The 22,798-nt window shown below is 41.4% G+C and overlaps 1 protein-coding gene across 32 annotated transcripts in view; it reads right to left on the bottom strand.

The window, feature by feature from the left end:
• The window catches only part of NRXN3 (neurexin 3), a 1,373,290-nt gene that overhangs the window by 51,112 nt on the left and 1,299,380 nt on the right, over positions 1–22,798 (bottom strand). For 17 of the 32 annotated variants that reach the window (XR_012639978.1, XM_074956031.1, XM_074956037.1 and 14 more), the window contains one exon: positions 580–655. Coding sequence is in view for 30 of the 32 variants with exons in the window: in XM_074956031.1 (XP_074812132.1) it covers positions 580–655 (76 nt within the window). In the remaining 2 variants the exon portion in view is untranslated. Of the gene's footprint in view, positions 1–570; positions 656–22,798 lie in introns of all 32 variants that reach the window. The other 15 variants (XR_012639977.1, XM_074956036.1, XM_074956038.1 and 12 more) reach the window with 1 other exon arrangement.

Raw genomic sequence — 22,798 nt, 5'->3', positions numbered from 1 at the left:
GTATGAATATAGTACCATGTTAACTGCATTCAGAATCCCATGGACAAATATATTTTTGCAGCATATCCTCAGAATAACGATTAATGAGGATTAAATAGTATTGACCATTCTTTATTGCTCCACTTTAGTCTCTCTTCTCTCTCTTTCGCCCCTCAGTCCGTCCACCTTTAATATATGCTTTGGACCACATCAATTTCTTCCTCTCCAACTGAGCAGCACAATGGCTGCTACAAATATGTAGCACAACTGTTAACTATTAATTAATTAATTAGGGGCTGGTTCCAGGAAGTTTGGCTTCCTGTGAAAACAGCTTTCCATTAACTGAGAGGTTATTACGTCTCTGTCTTTTGTTATTGCCAACTCCATGGGATCTGATGCTTGGCTGTATAAATTTGTATTTTGTATACTATATATGTATATGTATATTACATATACACATATAGCTATATATATGTATACATTCACTCACACACAAGCGCGCACACACACACACACACACACACATATATATATATGTGTATGTATTGTTTTTTGCAAATGAAATAAGAAAGCAAGCAAAACAAGACTGACCTGACTTACCTGTACTTGGCTCACATTCAATGAGGTCTTCGTCATCGCTGGAACATTCAGCGGATGAAACAATGTCATCAGTGGTCTAGCACATGAAGGAAGGGATCAAAGAAGAGGGAAAAAAAGAAAAAAAGTGATAAGGCATTTGCTACCAAAAAGATTGTAACGGAGGCAGTTAACACTCCTGGGAAAATATTTTCAATTGCATCTTTTTAAAATGCTTGAGTTCTGTTCAACATTCCAGACATGTCTAGGTATTGTACACCTTCCATAATGCTGGTTTCCATTATACCAGGTAAAATTATTCCACTGTGCTGCTGAATATTTCAGGTATGTACAGATACAGTGTCCCCGCTATGCTGTTTAATATACCAAGTTGAATCTGTTGTGCTACTGAACAGACTAGGTACACCCACGTAAAACACCTACTGGGCTGGCAAATGGTCCAGATACAGCCAAAAGTACCAGTTACAATATGTCCAGTTAGAGCACATCTGGTGTTCTGCTGAAATACCACATAGGTCCATTCTGCAGCTGAGCATACTAGGGACTTTGAGGTTGAATGCAGTTACTGTACAGCTAAACATACTAGATGCAGTCAAGTAACAGACACGTCCTGTGCAGACAAATGTATCAGTTGCCCCCAGAGAACAAGCACGCTGTGTTGCTAAGCCCATCATTTGCACTCAGGCTGAGGGCACCTGCTGCTCTGCTAATCACTCCAGGTAGAATGCACCTGCTGCACTGGGAAACAGTCCAGATATACCCAGACAGAGCACAACTGCTGCACTGCTAAGTAATGCAGGCACAATGCTTCTGTGCCGCTGACCAGTCCAGATAAGTCCACATAGTACAAAGTACAGTTTGGTCTGCTAACTGTAGAGGGATAGAGTCGAATGTTAATGGACCGGCAGCAGTAGAGCAGGTGGGAAGGAAGATCTGGCACTGAAAGGCTTAAGGCAAACTAAGAATATCCCTGGCCTTTGTGAGTTTCAGTATGTTACTTGCAGTTTCCAGCTGGTAATTTTGTTGTTGTTGTTGCTGGTCTAATTAATGAGCAGCATGTACTGCAGTGTGTTAGGGAGAAGTGTAATGGCTTCTCTCCCCAGCAGCAACTCCTTCATGTAATTGCTGTAATTAGTTGAATTAGTAATGTGGACCATTAGGGAGATTTTGTGGCAGCCTCCGGACACAGGTTATAATGTTCCTGCACATAGTACAAAATTATCCTACCCTCAGCAGTGTCAGCTCAACCTAAGCCTGCCGCTGAAACAGTCCCTCTTTCCTGTTCCTTCCTGGCATGGTGCAGAAAGCCACAGATCAGACACAGCCATGGGATCAGTGCAAGGACTCATGGAAGATCCATGTAAGAACTGTCCTTGCTGGGGCTGGCACAAGCTGCTACTTAACTCATAGACATTCAGGAGGAGTGTAATTTTCCTCAGTACCTTGTACTTAGGTTCCCAGGAGAGGTGTATTCATCCTGGGGACTTCAGGTCACTACAAATACACAACTCCTCATTCCACCAAAGGACTCTCCCTCTTCCTCAAAAGGAGCGCTCCCTTACCTTCCGAGCCCCCATATGACTATATCAAAGGGCTCTTTCTCAAGAGGGCAGCCAGCCCCAGGCTCCTTACACAATTGTTCTTTAGCACAGAGCTGTCCTGGATTTGTGCCAGGAAACCTTGCCCCAACACTGGCCTCTGATGCAGGCACACGCCACTCTCCCTTTCTGCTTCTTGAGCTGAGAGACGGCGTGGGAGCCAGTAGGGGAGGTGAGGCAGGGAAGCCCTGATCTAATCTCTCCTCCTTTTGGCTGCAGAGTCTCTCTCCACCCCAGAACACCCAAACACTAGTCACTAGCCACTCACAGGTTGTATCCATTGGTCATTTTCCTAAGGGTTACACTCATCTAGTAGGGTTTTTGCTGGAGAATCCAAGTACTAGCTGAACATTGCTCTTCTTCCTGTTTGGTATATTAAGAAGTTAGTCAGTATATTCAGTTAGAACATACCTGAGGTACTGCTGAATGTATCAGGCACTTCTTCACACAAAGCTCTTTCTGAGCTGCTGAACAAAACAAGTACCTCAAAATAGGTCACACCTGCTGTGGTGTTGAAGGTACCAGGTCCAACCTAACATTTCTCTGATTTCGGTGAGTTACGGTGGGCCTTGGAAATGACTAGGAGTAAGGGGGTGAAACTAAGATGTAGAAAAATAAAATCTGAATATCTATGAGGTTCACATAGAAAATAGCCCATGGATAGTACTGGAAGTCTTATCACATGAATCACTTAATCTTGGACTCGACAGACAGAGGACTAGGAAACATTTGGAGGGCACAATCCTGCAGTGGCCCATCGGGAATGGATTACATGGGACCTATGCCTTGGAAGAGCAGCTAGTTAAACAGGCATCAGACCACCTAGTCTATACATTGTGTTCTCTTTGACTATGCAAGTGGCCTTCTTAGGAGCCAGGCTGAGGAAAAAAACAGTCTACTTATGACCTTTTTGCTCTGGACTTCAAGAATGTCACATGTGGTTCAGGAGGTAGAAGAATGTAAGGAACTTCAAGTATCATGTTCAAAGAGATCTTGCTGGCTTTGGTACCAAGGTTCTTTCTTTGGCTGAACTGACATCTTCGCAGGGGTAGACATTTTGTTGAAATGCTAAGGCTGATTTCTCACTTTAAATGAATTGGCTAGAATGCCTGTCTGTTCAGCACAGGGTGGGCAGAGGAGGGACCTGCAAGATGTATGTTCAGTACCTATAACCTCCTTCCCACCAGATATATTTTAAGAAGCATCATTTATCCAAAAGGATACCAAACCACTTTATAAACAGTACATATAGGAAGCATATTTCCCAACAGTGAAATGAAGCTGCCTCTGGGATGAAACATGTTAACTATTAAACTACAAAACTACAAAATAACAAGTGAAGAGTACTGAACTGAAAATGCTGGGATGGCATGTAATTAACCACACTGAAATCTGGACACCACAGACACCCTTACCACTTGCAAAAAGTACCATAGGATCTTTCTAAGTTTTATATTTAGAAGAAAGAGGACACTTCCAGAAGTGCAAGAGGTCCATGCTGGGATACTGGATTGATAAGGACTCTGAGGGAATTGCATGACCTGCTGGATCACCAACAGCTCTCGTAGAAATTGAGCTTTCTTTGTTAGATTAGAGGACTTGGCAAGTTCCGAGCCAGGATGCTATGGCTAAAAATCTTTGAGAGGAGGCAGAAATGGATTGGTTGCAGTAGGGTATAAGCATGACAATTACAATATGCTGCTTTTTTGTTGATCCTTTATATATCATCTGATGACTTTGGATGATACAAGCTTGGAATCAAATCCAACAGCAACGCCAATCTGAGTCAAGTGTGTTCCTGGAAAATAAGGAGTTCACTTGGAACATCTGCTTTCTCCTCTTGCTGGCACCATCTCCTGCAGAAGCTGGCAGATGCAGAACTTTGAAGTAGGACACTAGCTGTGCGCAAGAAAGAGCTGCGCAGGCAGTTGGGCTGACACCTTTTCATCTTTCAGCTCCGTCTCCCTCCTACAAGTCAGCTCAAGGCCTGAGCATCGCATATACTGCACAGACCACATATGTACATCCCCTAGATAAATGGTTTAAAGGGAAAAGGCTTATACAATTCTGATGCTTAACTGAATTCTAATGATTTACTGCAAGTGGCTTTCCTCTGTCACCCCGCCACCTTCCCAATTCTAAATACTGTGTTTTAAGGTTATCTTTTTTAAAATCTGTAAGCAAATCGGAGGCCTTGAGAGAGGGGCCCGCTAGAGTGGACAAGAATCAGGCAAAATGCTAGCAGATGGTGCCCAATTCTACACCTAACAATCCTGCCGGTCCTGACCTGCAGCACATCTTGCTATTCCAGGACTGCTCTCCAACACAGCTTTACCAACACACCTCAGTTGTGACCAGTTAACTCACCCTGCACCCTAACTGCAGCCGCTGATAATGCCAGACTATGTAATAGCTTTGTATGTACAAAAATTAGGATTAGAAAGAAAGTCCACCAAAGCTAGTATAATTTTTTGACCAAAGTCAAGATCGCTAGAAACAACAGGAAGGACTAATTCAGTAAGCCGTCTTGCCACCTACCATCCTGTATTATTTTTCCCCAAGACATGACTTATCCTTCCATCGCTATTTGTTTTCCCAATGCCCGCACATGTTGGCTTTCCATGCACTTCCTTCAGTTCACATACCCAACATATGAATCATACTAGGTAGTATTTCAATGAGGAGGAGCAGAAAACTAGAGCAAATGAGCCCCTTAGGAGACCAGAAAGCCTTGTGGCTGGAATCTGTCACTTTCAAGACCATCTCATGAGACCAACATGACCTTCAAAGGGTGATGCAGCTTCACAAGACAGCATGGTCTAATGGAAAATAAGCATGGGCCTTGTCAACGTTCCTTCACCACTCTGAACTCTAGGGTACAGATGTGGGGACCTGCACGAAAGACCCCCTAAGCTTATTCTTACCAGCTTAGGTTAAAAACCTCCCCAAGGTACAAACTTTGCCTTGTCCTTGAACCGTATGCTGCCACCACCAAGCGTCTTACACAAAGACCAGGGGAAGAGCCTACTTGGAGGCATCTTCCCCCAAGCCCTACACCCCCTTTCCTGGGGAAGGCTTGATAAGAATCCTCACCATTTGTACAAGTGAACACAGCCCCAAACCCTTGGATCTTAAGAACAATGAAAAATCAATCAGGTTCTTAAAAGAAGAATTTTCATTAAAGAAAAGGTAAAAGAATCACCTCTGTAAAATCAGGATGGTAAATACCTTACAGGGTAATCAGATTCAAAACATAGAGAATCCCTCTGGGCAAAACCTTAAGTTACAAAAAGACACAAAAGCAGGAATATACATTCCATTCAGCACAGCTTATTTTACCAGCCATTAAACAAAAGGAAATTTAACGCATTTCTAGCTAGATTACTTACTAACTAACAGGGGTTGTGAGGCTGCATTCCTGATCTGTTCCTGGCAAAAGCATCACACAGACAGACAGACCCTTTGTTCCCCCCCTCCAGATTTGAGAGTATCTTGTCCTCTCATTGGTCATTTTGGGTCAGGTGCCAGCGAGGTTATCTTAGCTTCTTAACCCTTTACAGGTGAAAGGGTTTTGCCTCTGGCCAGGGGGATTTTATAGCACTGTATACAGAAAGGTTTCAGAGTAGCAACCGTGTTAGTCTGTATCCGCAAAAAGAAAAGGAGTACTTGTGGCACCTTAGAGACTAACAAATTTATTTGAGCATAAGCTTTCGTGAGCTACAGCTCACTTCATCAGACGCATGCAGTAGAAAATACAGTGGGGAGATTTTATATACGCATACACACTGTAACAAGAGTGATCAGGTAAGGTGAGCTATTATCAGCGGGGGGCGGGGTAGTAACCTTTTGTAGTGATAATCAAGGTGGGCCATTTCCAGCAGTTGACAAGAACGTGTGAGGAACTGTGTGTGTGTGTGTGTGGGGGGGAATAAACATGGGGAAATAGTTTTACTTTGTGTAATGACACATCCACTCCCGGTCTTTATTCAAGCCTAAAGTTAATTGTGTCCAGTTTGCAAATTAATTCCAATTCAGCAGTCTCTCGTTGGAGTCTGTTTTTGAAGTTTTTTTGTTGAAGAACTGCCACTTTTAAATCTGTAATCGAGTGACCAAAGATTGTGTTCTCTGACTGGTTTTTGAATGTTATAATTCTTGATGTCTGATTTGTGCCCATTTATTCTTTTACGTAGAGACTGTCCAGTTTGGCCAATGTACGTGGCAGAGGGGCATTGCTGGCACATGATGGCATATATCATATTAGTAGATGTTCAGGTGAACGAGCCTCTGATAGTGTGGCTGATGTGATTAGGCCCTATGATGGTGTCCCCTGAATAGATATGTGGACACAGTTGGCAACAGGCTTTGTTGCAAGGATAGGTTCCTGGGTTAGTGTTTTTGTTGTGTGGTGTGTGGTTGCTGGTGAGTATTTGCTTCAGGTTGGGGGCCTGTCTGTAAGCAAAGACTGGCCTGTCTCCCAAGATCTGTGAGAGTGATGGGTTGTCCTTTAGGATAGGTTGTAGATCCTTGATGCTGCGTTGGAGAGGTTTTAGTTGGGGGCTGAAGGTGATGGCTAGTGGCGTTCTGTTATTTTCTTTGTTAGGCCTGTCCTGTAGTAGGTGACTTCTGGGTACTCTTCTGGTTCTGTCAATCTGTTTCTTCACTTCAGCAGGTGGGTACTGTAGTTGTAAGAATGCTTGATAGAGATCTTGTAGGTGTTGTCTCTGTCTGAGGGGTTGGAGCAAATGCGCTTGTATTGTAGAGCTTGGCTGTAGACAATGGATCTTGTGGTGTGGTCTGGATGAAAGCTGGAGGCATGTAGGTAAGCATAGCGATCCGGTATAGGGTGGTGTTTATGTGACCATCGCTTATTAGTACAGTAGTGTCCAGGAAGTGGATCTCTTGTGTGGACTGGTCCAGGCTGAGGTTGATGGTGGGATGGAAATTGTTGAAATCATGGTGGAATTCCTCAAGGGCTTCTTTTCCATGGGTCCAGATGATGAAGATGTCATCAATGTAGCGCAAGTAGAGTATGGGCATTAGAGGACGAGAGCTGAGGAAGTGTTGTTCTAAGTCAGCCATAAAAATGTTGGCATACTGTGGGGCCATGTGGGTGCCCATAGCAGTGCCGCTGGTACAGAAAGGTGGTTACCCTTCCCTTTATATTTATGACAAGCCTGTTGGTCAGGAACTCCTGAGTTCTGTTATGAGCTCTTCCACCAACTGCTTTCATGGCCTTAGTAAAAATAATTTAACCTCTTGATGCATCTCTCCCCATTTGTCAAATGAGGTTGATAATACTCACCTGTCTTCCAGGGGGATTGTGAGGATTAATTAGTTAATGCCTGCCCAGTGTTTTGAAGATGCTAAGTGCTAAGTATTATTATCTACGGGCAACTGCACACTAACCACTTCAGGTATCTAATTACTCCATAAGGGCTTTCTAGTCAAAATGATATGAACAAGGCATCTCCCTACAAAGTGATGTTTTGTGCTTTCATTTGAGAGAGTAATAGAGAGAAAATATTTGCCTGCCCTGTACATTAGCTAAATTCTATATTAAAAAGAATAATTCATGCTATCCTATTTTAAAATATGGATTTCATTTTTTAATCCCAGCACTGAAATTACTTGGCCCTGTATTAAGGGCCATAAAACTAAAGATAGGTATTATAATAACTTTCAATAAAATCTCTCTCTGGCAGGAACCCTTTTTATTCCTTCCCTGAAAGATTTTTTATTGCATTTATATTATTTTTTTCTCTCCCTCTCTCCAGTGTTTATTGAAATTACCTTGGAATAAAACCAGGGCAGGAGAAAGCTCAAAACTCTGCATCCACCTTTGAGGATTTATTTATGGGCATATTTACCTTCTCATTCTCTCAATTTCACAGAACTGACTCTCCATTCCCTACAATGAATTATTGTTTCTGTAATCACCTGCTTCTAATTATTCACTCCAAGGGCCTCTTCAATCTTGCCTTGGTGATGGTTCTGCATCTTTGTTCATTACTATACATCACTGCTATTGAGAAGGAAGTCTGGCTGGCATGGCAAAGCCCGGTCAAGACAATTCTACTCCCCTTCTCTCCCCAAATGCACAACGTCCCAATTTATGCCTCAGATGCACAACCTTTGCCCCTTTGTTCCATGCAAAGTGGCAGGCTCTGAATACCCACTTCCCACTCTACTGTAGATGTGCAATGCTTTTGGTCACCTTGCTCCCTGGATGCACCATTATTTGACGGAGATTAAGCACAGGATAAAATAAGCCCTGCCACGAAACAGCTTTATGAAATTATAAATAACGCAACCAAGAATGATGGAGTTCTCACTGCCAGTAAGAAAGAAAAGAGAAGAACCCATAAATATTCCCCGAGTCCAACAGACAAACTGCTCCACAGTACTTTCTCGGTGGCAGGTTCACTCTTTAAAGGAGGATTAAATTCTCCTACCTGCCTGCCATTTGAATTTCTCTCCCCCACTGCATGCCCTACTCTGAGTCCACCACTGCACTCTGAATGCATTTTTCAGTTTCTTTGAATGGGAGAAGCGTAAATCCCATTGTCACTGAGGAACCACAGTTTATATTTAATCTAGGGATGGGCCCATTCCAAAACCCTGGGTTCAAACATTTCCTAACATTGGGGATGTTTGGTTGTAGATCTGCACTTTGCATCTTCCTTGCATCGTTATAATGAGCTGACCTGAAACCCTGTATTTGAACATCCCAGAATATTCAGATGCAAATCCAAATGTTATGGATCAGGTATCTCTCTAACCTAAACTAGGGTTGGCTCAACCAGTTCAGATACATTAAAGAGCACCCCAAACCTTTCCCTAAATTCAACCCAAACCTGTGAAATTTTCATGATGTTTGAAAAAGTCTCAAAAAGGTCTCCTGAACTCAATTGCTTGTCTCTCTCCCCGTCACCATGCCACTATACTTCCTGGCTCTGTGTCAGACCACAAGTACTGATATTCCATAAGAGTATGGGCTCAGGATATTTACTGGGCTTGTCAAAACTACTAAGTGGGGAAGTCTCTTAATCTCTCATGATAGCCTATGCTGGTACCATTTCAGGTCTGGGTACCACACCAAAGAGACTCTGATAACTGAACATTGTCTCTTTAAACATGGTACTAACATGCTATCATACTTGGTAATCCTCACTTATTTAATGGGAATCCTCACCTATCCTGTCTATGCTTTAAGCCTTTTTTCCCTTAATTTGTTTCAAACTTTTCCATTTCATCTTTGCAAATGCCTCGGAGGTGGTTACATTATCGCATGTCTGGGAGATTCAGTCTGGACCTGCACAAACAACTACCTCCAGATGGAAATAATGTGCAACATATGAGTGGGGAATACATGAATTTGGAGCTTGTATTGTGACAAGATAACAACAAAGATGCTGCAGTTTTGGCCTGTGTGTACACAGCAGAGGCACCAGATCAAAGGACAGGGAATTGGTAGTCCCTCTCTGTGCAGCTCAGCTGAGGCTACAGATGGAATAACCGGGCTTTCAATATGTATCAGTTTCAACAGAGCTGCACCAATTTACATCAGCAGAGAACATGGTCCACTATGTTTAGTCTTGGACACTTCCATGCCAGAAAGATATAGACAAATGGGAGGGAATTTTAGCAACCCTAACCACGCACAACTTGGCTAAAGAAGGACTAATGGAAGCACAGTAAGTGCCTACAAGTATCTCAATGGTGTAATAAACATCAAGAAGTAAGAAGAATTATGTAGGGTGCTCCAACATGGTACTTGGATGAAATTAAGCAAAAGAACATGTAGGATGACTGCCAGGAAAAAATTCTTGACAGTGAGCTCTCAGACTGTGGAGCAGACTCCTCAGGGAAGTGCTGGAAATCAAACAAACAAACAAACCCAACAACAATCCTCAAACCACCCAAAATCAACCTCAGCACATTTCCTGGCTGTGTGATCCTGGCTGGACACAAAAGAGCAAATTGATTTGCAGTCAAATGAGATCGTTATATAGGGTTCATAATAGATCTACCCACTGTAACAAAATCAACCATTCGGGCATTATCATTGCAGACAAGAGATTAAATAACCAGTCATGTAGGCTAAAGAAAGGAGAAAAGTAGCCCCAGCTGCATGTCAAGTCCACTACCATGGGTGATATTGTTTAAAAAGAGCCTTACAAGCCAAATTAGCCCTTTGCGAACACAAACATGCTTCAGCAGAATCAGTAGTTCATTAAGATTGTAAAGCCAGCCTCTTCTTGACCAGATTTGATGCCAAGTACCAGGGACTTTTGTTCCTATCCCTAAGCTGCACAAAGACAATGGGGCTAAAAAAATAAATAAATCAGTGTTTCTGCTGTCTTAAGTCTTTTACCTCCATCTGCTGCTGGTGGGAACGACGATGGAGTTTGCGGTGGGGAGGACAGAGAAAAGAAGAGGGGAGGATTAATTTGTGTGTTGTTCAAGGCACCCTGACAGAGGAAAGAGGAGTATTGAACCACAGCAGCTTAACCAAACTTCACTGTACCTTCCCCAAAGCAGGGGGAATGTAATGCTACGTGGTGTTCCGCTGATAAGCAAATCCCTCTAAATCCTTTCAATTTATTTCTTGGCCTAGAGAAATTACATATTATTTAGGAGTTAGATAAATAAATAAACAGAAACTCATCTCCAGGAATCTAGAGTGGTTGTTTATTGATTATATATATATACACACACACACAAAAAGTCTCTTGCTTTCTGTTTCTCTCGTTTTATATTAGAGCTGTGCCCAATAACTCCCCATGTGGTTAAAGGCATGCCAGCATTTCCATTGTGAATCCCTCAATGCAACCCCCAGAGATTTGCAGGAGTTTAGAACTCTACTGTAAAATATAAACTCTTGGCTAAAAACCCAGAGGATATGGTTTCTATACAAGAGGGGGAATTTTCTTTTTTATCCAATCTCTCCTTCCCATATTTTTAATCCAATCTTTTCTTCCCATATTCATTTGGCTGCTTTTCCAGAGATATCTTCAAGATATTTGTAAAATGTTGTTATGTGAGTGTGTTGCTAATGACTCCTTATGAAAAGTGCAATGCCTCAGAGTATTCATGATGGAAGAGTTTTCAAAATCTAATTTACTTTGCAATGTGTGATGCAGTTTATTTGCTTTTTTCTACATTGTTTAGCTTGGAAGAGCGAATCAGCAAGAGCAGTCAGTTTCACTTTCTCATTACAGTATTGGGCACTAGCCCCATAAAGTAGATATATATGCTATAGGCAATGGCTCCGGTTTTTAAAGACGGGCAGGTAAAGTTAGGCTGTTTAGGTGCATAAATAAGTGTCCTGATTTGCAAAAGTGCCAACCCCCCCAGCAACTCCCACTGAAGTCAACAAGAGCCACTGGGAACTCAGCACTATTGAAATTCAGACAGTTTATTTAGCAGCCTAACTTTAGGCATCTGTTTTGAAACTATTAGCCAGAATTGTTTGTAAAGCCTTTTCTCCCAAAGTTAGTCCAAAGATTCCCTAATGGACAATTACAGTCCATCCCAAAGGCTCTTAGAAGACTTCCGGGTAGGTCTGCAATGTGCCTTGATTTCTCCTTGGATCATCCAAGAAAAATTAACATTTTGAACATGACTTCTCATAACGTTATGAATGCATTTGACGGCAAAGGCTTCAACTTTTTCTTTTAAACAGCTGGTGTAATCTATAAGCAGGGCACTGGGAGTCAGAGTGCTCAGTTTTATATTCCTGGTTCTGCCAGAGATTCACTGTATGACCTCAGGTAAGTCACTTCACCTCCCTGTACCTCTGTTTACCCATCTGTAAAACGGGGATAAAAATAACTTTCTTCCGCATGGGCATATTGTTAGTCTTTTAAAGTGCTTTGAGATCTTTGGATCAAAGTGTAAGTGCAAAGTATCAATAAATTAGCAAAGAGAGGTCTACATTTGAGAAAGCTTGAAACTCAGATGGTCCGAGAAGCATCAGCTACCCTTTTGGGACTCAGCCTTTAGAAAGAGTAAATGGGCCCTTTCCCTGTGTGTTAGCCCTGCACTTAATAACTGTGTCAGAAGAATATTTCTCATTTACACTCTGCTCCTTTGCTGGAAATCAATATGTTGTTTGCTGGCATTTTTTCCCCCTTCTCCTGGACATCTTTATTTAGCTTGTCTTTTCTTCTTTGGAGGGGAGGGAGTTGTGTTTGATTTTGCTCTGTTATTGATTGGATCATTCTGAGCAAGAAATAAATAACTAAATACAGCACAGTGGCTTTAATGACAATCTTTTAAGACTCAAAATCTCCATACCATGTTGCTTCCCCTCCTAGCAGGTGATTTAAAAGAAACAAAATCTATAAACTAAGATGACGATGCAATAAAAAGAAAGAGGCTGCCACACAGACTATTTAAGATGCATTTATTTTTATGTGCTCATTAATAAAACCACTTGGGTCCTGTTTCTATTTTTAAAGCAGTGCAGATTCTGCTGCCATTGCACCTTCTGCTAGGATCCCGTCAGATCTTCAAAATAGGCAGGGTGGGCCCCAGTTAGTAAACTGCATCTTTACTACTTGTTATCATTAAAGAAAATACTGCACTTTTCATAAGAAGAAGGTGATGCCCTGGATTGTTGGCCAAATTCCAAACTGGGTAACTGTTTAGGCTCTTTAAATTCTCCTTGTAACTTTCACTGGACAAGGTATTCTTTACTTCCACGAACTAGACAATGGTGTAGTATTACTGTGCACTACCAGACAACTGCCTTATTCCATACCAGAAATGGCTTTATTTCAGTCTGGGGTCTTCTTCTTAGAGTATGCGCAACGTGCCTTAGCTGGCACCTGACCAGGATTCATCACCAAATTTGGTCCGCTGGTTGGATCATTAGCTTCCCTGGCCTGGTGAAATGACCCTCAAATGATAGATTTCATGATTCTAAGGGAAGGAAGGAATGAGAGCAGAATAAAGACAATGGGCTTCAAAAAAGCAGGTTCTAACAAACTCAGAGAACTGGTAGGTAAACTCCCATGGGAAGAAAATCTAAGGGATAAAGAAGTTCAGGAGAGCTGGCAATTTCTGAAGGAGAGAATATTAAAGGCACAACTGCAAACTATCCTGATGCAAAGATAGGAAGAATAGTAAGAGACTAATATATCACAATCAGGAGGTTATCTTTAAAAAGGGAAACAAAGAGAACTTGGGGAATTATAGACCAGTCAGCCTAACTTTGATACCTGGAAAGATATACTGAAACAAATTTTAATCAATATATAAGCACTGAGAGGATAATAGGTGCAACACCCTAGCACCCCACTATTCACCACTGTCATGTAATTAGGATATGTTTTGTACAAAGTGTGCCTTGTGAGGTATCATTCTATAAGTCTTGATCTGCTAGACATTAATATCTCGTTGGATTGCACATGCTATTGTCATATGTGAAGTTATGAAGTTTGGCTGTGTGTGTGTTACTGAAACATGTTGTGAGGTTGAAAGCACCCACAAGCAGCCTTTCAGGTACAACAGTAAAAAGGCCAAATAATGTTAATGGCTTATTGAGGAAATGCACACAAACACAAGGATTACCCTAGGAACTGTGTACAATAGAAACTTCTCAGAAATAGCACTACAAAATGGGAACTGTTTGACCCAGGTCACATCAAAAGAGCTTTCCAGCAAGTGGGAAGAAGATATAAAAGGGGGACAATGACATTGTGATGGTACCTCACTCTCCCTACAACAACACACCTGGAAACACCTGGAAGTGATGGTCCCAGGCTAGAGGTATTTTTAGCCTGTGTATGAAAACCTGGGAAAGCCAAGGCAGCTTGTGCTTTAAGAATCTGCCAATCTGTTTATCACTCAGGATGAGAATTTGCTAATTCACATCCTACCTATCTAGTGTGTTAAGCTCAGTTTGCGGTTTTGTTTATTTACTAAGGTAATCTGTTTTGATCCGTTTGCTATCACTTAAAATCTATCTTTTGTAGTTAATAAACTTGTTTTTGTTTTGTCTAAAACCAGTGTGTAGAAATTATAACTTGGGGCAGAAAGCTGTTGAGGGGGTAAATTTTATGAACTTACACTGTACAGTTCCCTGTGCAGTGCAAGACAGTACAATTTTGGGTTTACGCTCCAGAGAGGGGTGTAGCAACTGGGAGGTGCCTTAGCTGAGCCTTCCCATGCAGAGCTGATCTCAGCATGTGTGTGTGAAGCTGCAGCTGGGTGTGTCCCTATCTGTGTGTATGCTGGTGAAAGAGCAAGCTTGGAGCGCTTGGCAACTTATCACAGCACCACAGTGTGAAAGGGAGCCCAGGCTGGTGGCACCCTGGGGGGAACCCGTCACAATAGGATTATAAGAAATGGCCAGTATGAATTTGTCAAGAAAAAACCATGCCAAACTAAGCTAGTTTCTTTCTTTGGCAGGGTTACTGACCCAGGGAATCGAGGGAAAGCAGTAGACGTAATATATCTTGATTTTAATAAGGCTTCTGACACAGTCCCACATGGCAGTCTCATAAGCAAATTAGGGAAATGTGGTCTAATTCTGTATTCAAAAAGTAGTTTTCAATGGTTCACTGTCAAATTAGGAGGGAGTATCTAGTGGGGTCCTGCAGGGGTCAGTCCTGGGTCTGGTACTATTCAATATTTTCATTAATGACTTAGATAAAGGATTGAAGATCATGCGTATAACATTTGTGGATGACAACAAGCTGGGTGGGGATGCTAGCATTTCAGAGGACAGGATTAGAATTCAAAGCAACCTTGATAAATTAGAAAATGAGTGTGAAATCAACAAGATGAAATTCAACTTTAAGACAAGTGCAAAAGTACTACACTTAGGAAGGAAAAAATCAAATGCACAACTAAAAGTTGGTAATAATTGGCTAGGTGATAGTACCACTGAAAAGAATTGTGGGATTATATTGGATCAAAAATTGAATGAATTTACAATGTGATGCAGTTGTGAAAAAGGCTAATATTCTGGGCTAATATTGTGAAAAAGGCTAATATTCTGACACATATTAACAGAAGTGTCATACATAAAACATGGGAGGTGACTGTCCTGTTCTACTCAACACTGGTGAATCCTGAGCTGGAGTACTGAGTCCAATTCTGGATGCCACGCTTTAGGAAAGATGTGGATAAATTGGAGGGAGCCCTGAGGTGAGCAACAAATATGAAAACCTGCCCTATGAGGAGAGGTTAGAAAAACTAAAATATTTAGTCTTGAAAAAAGAAGACCGAGGAGGGACCTGATAACAGCCTTCAAATATGTTAAGGGGGGTTATGAAGATGATTGTGATCAATTGTTCTCTGTGTCCACTGAAGGTAGGGCAAGAAGCAATCGAGAATCTGCAGTAATGGAGATTTAGGTTAGATAGGAAAAACTTTCTAATTATAAGGGTAGTGAAGTTCTGGAACAGGCTTACAAGGAAGGTTACAGAATCTCTGTCACTGGAGGCTTTAAGAACAGATTGGGCAAATGCCTGTCAGGGATGGTCTAGGTTTACTTGTTCCTTCCTCAGAGCAGGAGGCAGGACTTGATGACCTCTTGAGGTCTCTTCCAGCCCTACATTTTTATGTTTCTATAATTAATTATCATAGATGGAACAGGGACTTGTGGGTGATTCACTGTAGATCCCTTAATTCATGCCACCCAGAGGAAATAAAGGTTCTATCGTCTAGATGTAAACACTTAAGTAGTGGGGTATTTTATTATTTTATTCCTAAAGTAACCGTAAGTGTAATAGCTTTGCATAAATGGGCCTTAAAACAGCTTTTGCAATTATAGCGTTTACAAGTACCGCCTAGTTCAATAAAGTAACATCTATCTTTGAATATTCACATTAATGAACTAGACTGCTCTTTCCAGACTTAAATCTTAGCTAAATATTGTGCTGTTAACACTATCATTCCTTACACTTCTTTCTGTTTCTCTGCACGCATTAATGCACTCCCAGGGAATGGCATTTAAATACTGTTAATCACCGGGCACACACATTAGCACACAAGATGAGTCGCCAAACCTTTAAATGCAGAATAAATATACCTTCACTTCTAAATGCTTTTGCACACTGGACACACATTAACATGTGGAAGTAGACCTTTACAGCTCACATCCATATTAACACACAAGACTAGCTGGTAAATAACTATACGTACAGCATACCCATTTAAAAAGTCCATAAATAGCTCTAGCGTATAAATAACAAACACATTCAAAAACAGGTCTAGATCTTACATTTTTCCTGTTTGCACAGCCTAGCATACAAATTAACACTCAAGGTAAGTCTGCAAAGGGCTGATTTTAAGAGCCAGTGAGAAACTGCTGTGTCCCTCAACGAGAGTGTTCTTTGAAAAATCAGGCTGTAAATATCTGTTCGCTATCTCTGTACTTCTACAGCCTCTATCCGATTGTTATTTGAGAAACTGCTGTGTCCCTCAACGAGAGTGTTCTTTGAAAAATCAGGCTGTAAATATCTGTTCGCTATCTCTGTACTTCTACAGCCTCTATCCGATTGTTATTTGAGCACTGCACAGACATTAAGCAATTTATCGTCAAAATACTCCTGTGAGGTAGGGAATTACAATTATCCGCATTTTCAAAGTGCGGAACTGAGCCACAGAGAGGTTAAATGACTTGTCTAAGGTCACACAGGAAATCTGTGACAGAGCTAGGAGCTGAACTCAGAACACCTGACTATCAGCAAAGTTGCTTAACCAGAAGACCATCTTTCACCTCTCAGCATATGGTACTAATTATCAAAGACAGCTACTCCATAATTACCTGTAAACACAACATACTGTACACATTAAAGGGGCACTGTCAAGCTCAAATCTAATCAATTTTTTAACAATGACTTAAAAATAATTTGAGGTATTGGTCCTGCCTCTGGGGCCCCCTGCTGTTTCTTGTGGGTTTACAATCCTGTTTTCCTATTATTAAAAGGTTTTCCCCCTCTTGTTGCTGTGTGAAAGGACTAACAAGCAAGAGGGGAAACTCCCTATTATAGAGAAACTGATTTTGCACTATGTGCTGTCAAATGCTCCAAGTAGGCAAACAAGAAAGAAAAGGAAAGAAAAGAAAAGAAAAGGAAAGAAAAGAAAAGAAAAAGAAAGAAAGAAAGAAAAGCCAACCTCAAATTTCTTTCAGTTCTATGAATCTTAGGAGCTACTTGTAACAATAGTAATTAAAAAATTTGTAGACGAGTGTAATTTTTAAGTTTACATTTCAACACCCAGAACTAGTCTCTAAACTATACAACATAACGTATATGGTAGCTCTTGGGGCTTATCTCTAAATAGCTGCATACACAGCATGTATATTATTATATGGGCTAGTCCCTAAATACTTTGCACTATAGATGGACAAACTGAATGCTACTTCTCTAAATTTAAACTAAACTATCTGAACCATTTGATTTTGGAACAATGAAGTGAAGAGATCTACAGGACTTATTGAGCAACCATGCACCCACTGTGCTAATGAACACACTAGGTCTGCTAAGCATGGCTGAGGCACCAGGTCTATCAGCCAGGTGAACTTCTAAATCCTGAACTGCTGAACATACTGAATACCTCCTGACATTCCATTAAATTTCAGTTGAACAGCAATTAAATGCCACATCAAGTGGTCCAAGCAGTGAACGGTTGTTATGCAAGCTAATTCTGCCATTGGGCAAACAAACTCCTGTGGACAGCTGGCCACAGTGAACATTTATCCTGCTGGGTTCCTCTGAGGCCCCCGCTTGAACATTTTCTCCCTGTTATGGTTAACAAGGCCATTTTCCTTGCTTATTTATTTAGCTCTCCATGGGATTTGATTAGCTGTAGTAAAGACAAATCAGTCTTTTCTGTGTGCCTGAAAATGAAAAAAAACCAAACAAACATAAAAAGTATGAGGTTGGTTTGAACGTCCCAATAGATGCTCAGATGGAATGCACTTTACTGAGAGTTAGACAAAAGGAACTCAGGCGGCTTTAAACACCATCTGGAACATGCTGAGCTTGTCTGAGCTTTTACCTGTTTAAAGGAGGGGAAAAAATAGCTCAAAATACACCCAGTGAAGAGGCTTACAGACTCTTTGGAGATCTGTTTATCATGGCATCAAAGTACTTAAAGGTATTATCCTCATCCCCTTCCAACACCAGTTCTGAGCGGCAATGTGTAACAAGAACACAAGACAAGGGTCATCAGGATTGTAGGACAAGAAGCGAATACTTTCCCCTAGCATCCATAAATTACCAAAAGTTTCCTCTAAATTCAGCTTTGTGATGGAACCTTTCTGATGTCTTAATTTGCAATAAGGATAGTGTCAGCGTTAGAGATTCATGTTGGGTATGAAATGAAGAAACCTCCCTCAGAATGAGTTCATTTGAGTGATACAGACAGACTATTATTTGAAGATAACACACTTTCTGATCAGGGTCTTGAAAATAAACCAAAGTAGTGGGAATCTCAAAGGAAACCATTCTTTATTTTACCTACAGCCCAGTGCATGTTGGGATAGGACAATCTGAGAACTTTTAGTAGGAGCCAGGAATACAATGGGCCCCTGTATATCTTTCTGCTAGGCAAACATGAGCAGGACACAGAAACTCCTAAATCTGATGCACTTTGGTGTGCCTCTTTTACGCTAATAATAGCCATAAAACCTCAAGTGATTCTGTAAGCTCTCTTTGGAAGAAGTCAGTGCACATAAGTCACTGACCATTTTCTTAAAATTTTCTTCCATGTCAATACCACTGGTGTAGCTTCATCTGTGGTAGCAAGCACAGGAGAGCTAATCTAGACAAAGAACTGGTGGCCACCAGCTTTTTTAAGACTTTTCGACTTCCTTTAGACTTATTCCAAGTCGGGTTAGAAGACACTACAGCTAAAAACCCTGCACCTTGTCTACACTACCCTTCCCATAGTTGCTATCGACTCGGTAGCTGCACAACTGCAAAGGTAGGCAATTTTAAGAAAAAAAAAACAGGCTAGGCACAGTTTATATCTCAATACTGAAGCAATATTGAATACACCCAGGTAGTGGAGGGAGTGTTGTCTAGAGATTAGATTTATAGATACAAAGATTTTAAGTCCAGAAGGGACCATTATGACCAGGGGCGCTGAAACAATTTGTATAGTGGGGGTGCTGAGTGCCACTGAACCAAACTGTAAACCCTGTATCTGATGGAAACCACTTCAAGCCAGGGAGTGCTGCAGCCTCCCCCCACACTCCTAGTTCCAGCACCTATGATTATGACGATCTACTCTGATCTACTCTACTCCTGCAAAACATAGTCCAGACTATTCCATAGAATTACAGAACAGCTGACAGTCGGGATAGCTGGTTTCTGTCCCTGGCTCTGCTATTGACTTGCTTTGTAACTTTAGACAAATCACTAAACCTGCCCACCTACCCACCATGCCCGTTTAGCCATTGTTAAGAAAGACACGATACGCACACACCTCCCAGTGGTAACTGGATATCAAGCATTTTGAGAATGCTGGAAAGAAGATGCTGTATAAATGCCAAGTATTAGAAGTAAAATAGAGTGATTTCATCTAATTAGTTTTATTTTGTGAATTTCAATACTACCATTACCTAACACTGGGCAAAATGGAATTTTCATTGCTTAAGACATTTAAAACCAAACTGGACAATATAACATATATGGTGCAATCCTTCCAGGTGGGGTGGACTAGCTAGGATCTAAAAAGCGATTTTCTTTCTCTAGTGTCTGTGAAAAGAAAAGAAGCAATGCAAAGGTTGGTACATTTCTAATGACTGGAGTTCCTGCATAATAAGAAAAGCATCTCTCCACGTAGCCTCAATGGGAACAGCCTGCAGCCCATGTCTGCAAAAATAAACTGCAGCAAACTTACACGGCTCATTGCCAAAGGCAAATGACATACAAAAAGCTACCCAGTCACAACAGACAGACAGCCCTTTTCCAATCAGAGAGCAAAGTTTTGAGTCAGGTGACCCAGCTTTCCCAACAGGCGCAGGGAAATGTGCGCACCATGCAGCTTTGAATATCAGCACCCCAGAGGGAATGAAACAAATTGCATGGCAGGTCCTAGGTTTCTCCCCTCTACCTAAACCTGCAACCTACACACAATGCGCAAATGAGTGAAACAAATGCTACAATCTAACACCATGGAGTTGTTGACAGATGTCAGCTCATTAAGTTCCATTCATTGGCTTCCTGCCATCTCACCAACATATAATATAAATTGCTTTTTAGCTGGCAATCTTTCACCTTGCCTGAAAGCAGCTTGGGTATGGGTAGGGTGGTTTTTTTTATCATTATTATTATTTTATCCCTTCTCGGTAATCTAGTTTACTTTGCAAAGTGCCAACAGTTTGAATGCAATTCAGGATACTGCCCAGTTATCAGGCTGCAACTGGAGATGAATATTTTATAGCAGCTGAACAGAGCTTCAGACATAAATGACTGCACCCTAATTAAAGAAAGAAAGAAAGAAAGAAAGAAAGAAAGAAAGAAAGAAAGAAAGATGAGTTTAATTCCTGAAATATAGATCAGCTATGAAGACAGAGCCTTTCCTGTACTGAAGGGGATTCTTGATACTGCAATGTGAAGATTACAAGAATTTTAGAAACAGGAAAAGGCTTACTGGCCCTTTGTCAATCGATCTTAGCCACACTTCTCCATATTTCATTGTAGACTTCCATCCTCTATAAAAGGTTTTTAAGACGTGCCTAAATTCCAAAAAGACACAAAGATGCATGCACTCCTAATTTGCATGTGCAGTAATTGTGACTATGCACGAATTGGACTATTTGGAAATACAGTAGGTTTGTAACAGGCCATTTGCATTTTGCATCTGACTATTTGTGTGTGAAAATACCCCATTTGTATATGCAAAGAGGTTAGTTACACACATTAATTAGGGTGCATAACAGTGCGTACATTTTCCCATAAGTTCTTATGCATCTGGCCTTTTGCAAATCAGGGCCGATTTGTTTAAATATAATTCGAGGGAACATAAGAGTCCTGAGACGCTTTACAGAATGACTAAAATATAAAACAGAAGAGGAAACTTTATAGCATCCATTATGGGGTGTAGATGGAAGTAATCGGAGTATGGTAGGACATGATAGACTGTTAATAGAGGATACTGGATTTTCCAAGCATACTAAATCCAACATGTTGACACCTCGGTGATATGTCAGAAAAGAACCTGGACAGATATCAGGGAAAATCTGTAAAACTATACATCCTTCATAAACAGAAGTGTAATGCTGCACTGGAATATAGTTGTCATCTGAAAGAGAATGGATTCATGTTCTAGACTGCGTATGCGATTATTAATAGAGTAAGGGCTTCTATTAGAGTTTCAACTAATATATGGGATCCATATCTGTATCAGTGCTAAACTGTGGAATCTATTCCATTATTCATTTCATCCCACTACCACATTTTCTCTGGTGAATGCTATTTATAGCTTGCAAGTTGTGAAATGGATCAGGCTACAATACAATGTGAAAATGCAGCCTACTAAACACTGGCCCACTGGATCCGCATACCCTGGAGCTTTGTGGAAATCCAAAGTCACACTTCATAACACAGGCCTATCTCATCCACACTTGGAAACCATGGTGACAGATGCCTTAGATAGGTTTGCCAACCCTCCAGGATTGGCCTGGAGTCCCCAGGAATTAAAGATTAATCTTTAAATTAAATATTACGTCATACAAAGAAACCTCCAGGAATATGTCCAACCAAAATTGGCAACCCTAGCCTTAGATAGACAGATCAAGGAAGCAAAAGCAGGTCTACCAGCTGCATATGGATCCAAAAAAGACCATAGCACTATTTTGTTCAAAATCTCCACTCTCCACACTGCTTTGCATTGTGTTGTATGTTAGCAACTGCTACACTCCAGAAGTGGCTGCATTTGACTGGTGCTACATGTGGATCATAGCAGTTCTTAAGGAGCCCTCCAGTTTAAAATTAGTATAGAAAAATAAAATATCATCATCCAAACCAAACCTTGGAATCTTTCCCTGCATCTAAGGCCCAATCTCAGAAACAATTAGGAGGAGAGCTATTGACTCTGACCTGGTCAGGGCTGGGAATACCTGTTCATCTGAACATCAAGGGAGCAAGTCATCGCAGGAGGAAAAGAGGGTGAGTGTGCTGAAGGGACATATTCTTCATCTGGGGTCACTATAAAGGTCCTATACCCAGCCACTCTGAAGCAAGTGAGAAGGCACGCAGCTCCCGACCTGCCCTTGTCTGAAAGCAGAAACAGCTGGGAACTAACTACCAAGAGGTTAAGTGACTAGCCCATGGTCACACAGGAAGCCTGGGGAGGAGCAGGGAATTGAATCCAGATCTCCCAAGTCCAAGGCCAGCGCCCCAAGCACTGGATCATCCTTCCTCGGACAATTCTGTTTTGCAGCAACTTTTGAGGTTTCAAAATTTGTTTCCTGGTCTGCACTTGAATAAAAACAGAACCTCGTGGCCATTTGTGTGGAAAGGAAACCTCAGCTCTCAATTTGGGAAGGTGTGGGTATAGCCTAATAATTGGGACAGTAGCCTGGGATACGAGGACCTATCTTCAAGTCCCTGCTTTGCTCAATGCAGAGCAGTTCTTCATCCGAGCTCACTCTGAAT

The sequence above is a fragment of the Natator depressus genome, chromosome 6 (assembly GCF_965152275.1).
Source record: "Natator depressus isolate rNatDep1 chromosome 6, rNatDep2.hap1, whole genome shotgun sequence".
NCBI classification, from domain to species: domain Eukaryota; kingdom Metazoa; phylum Chordata; order Testudines; family Cheloniidae; genus Natator; species Natator depressus.
Note: the sequence above shows the minus strand (reverse complement) of the source record. Positions and strands in the feature narration are given on the sequence as shown.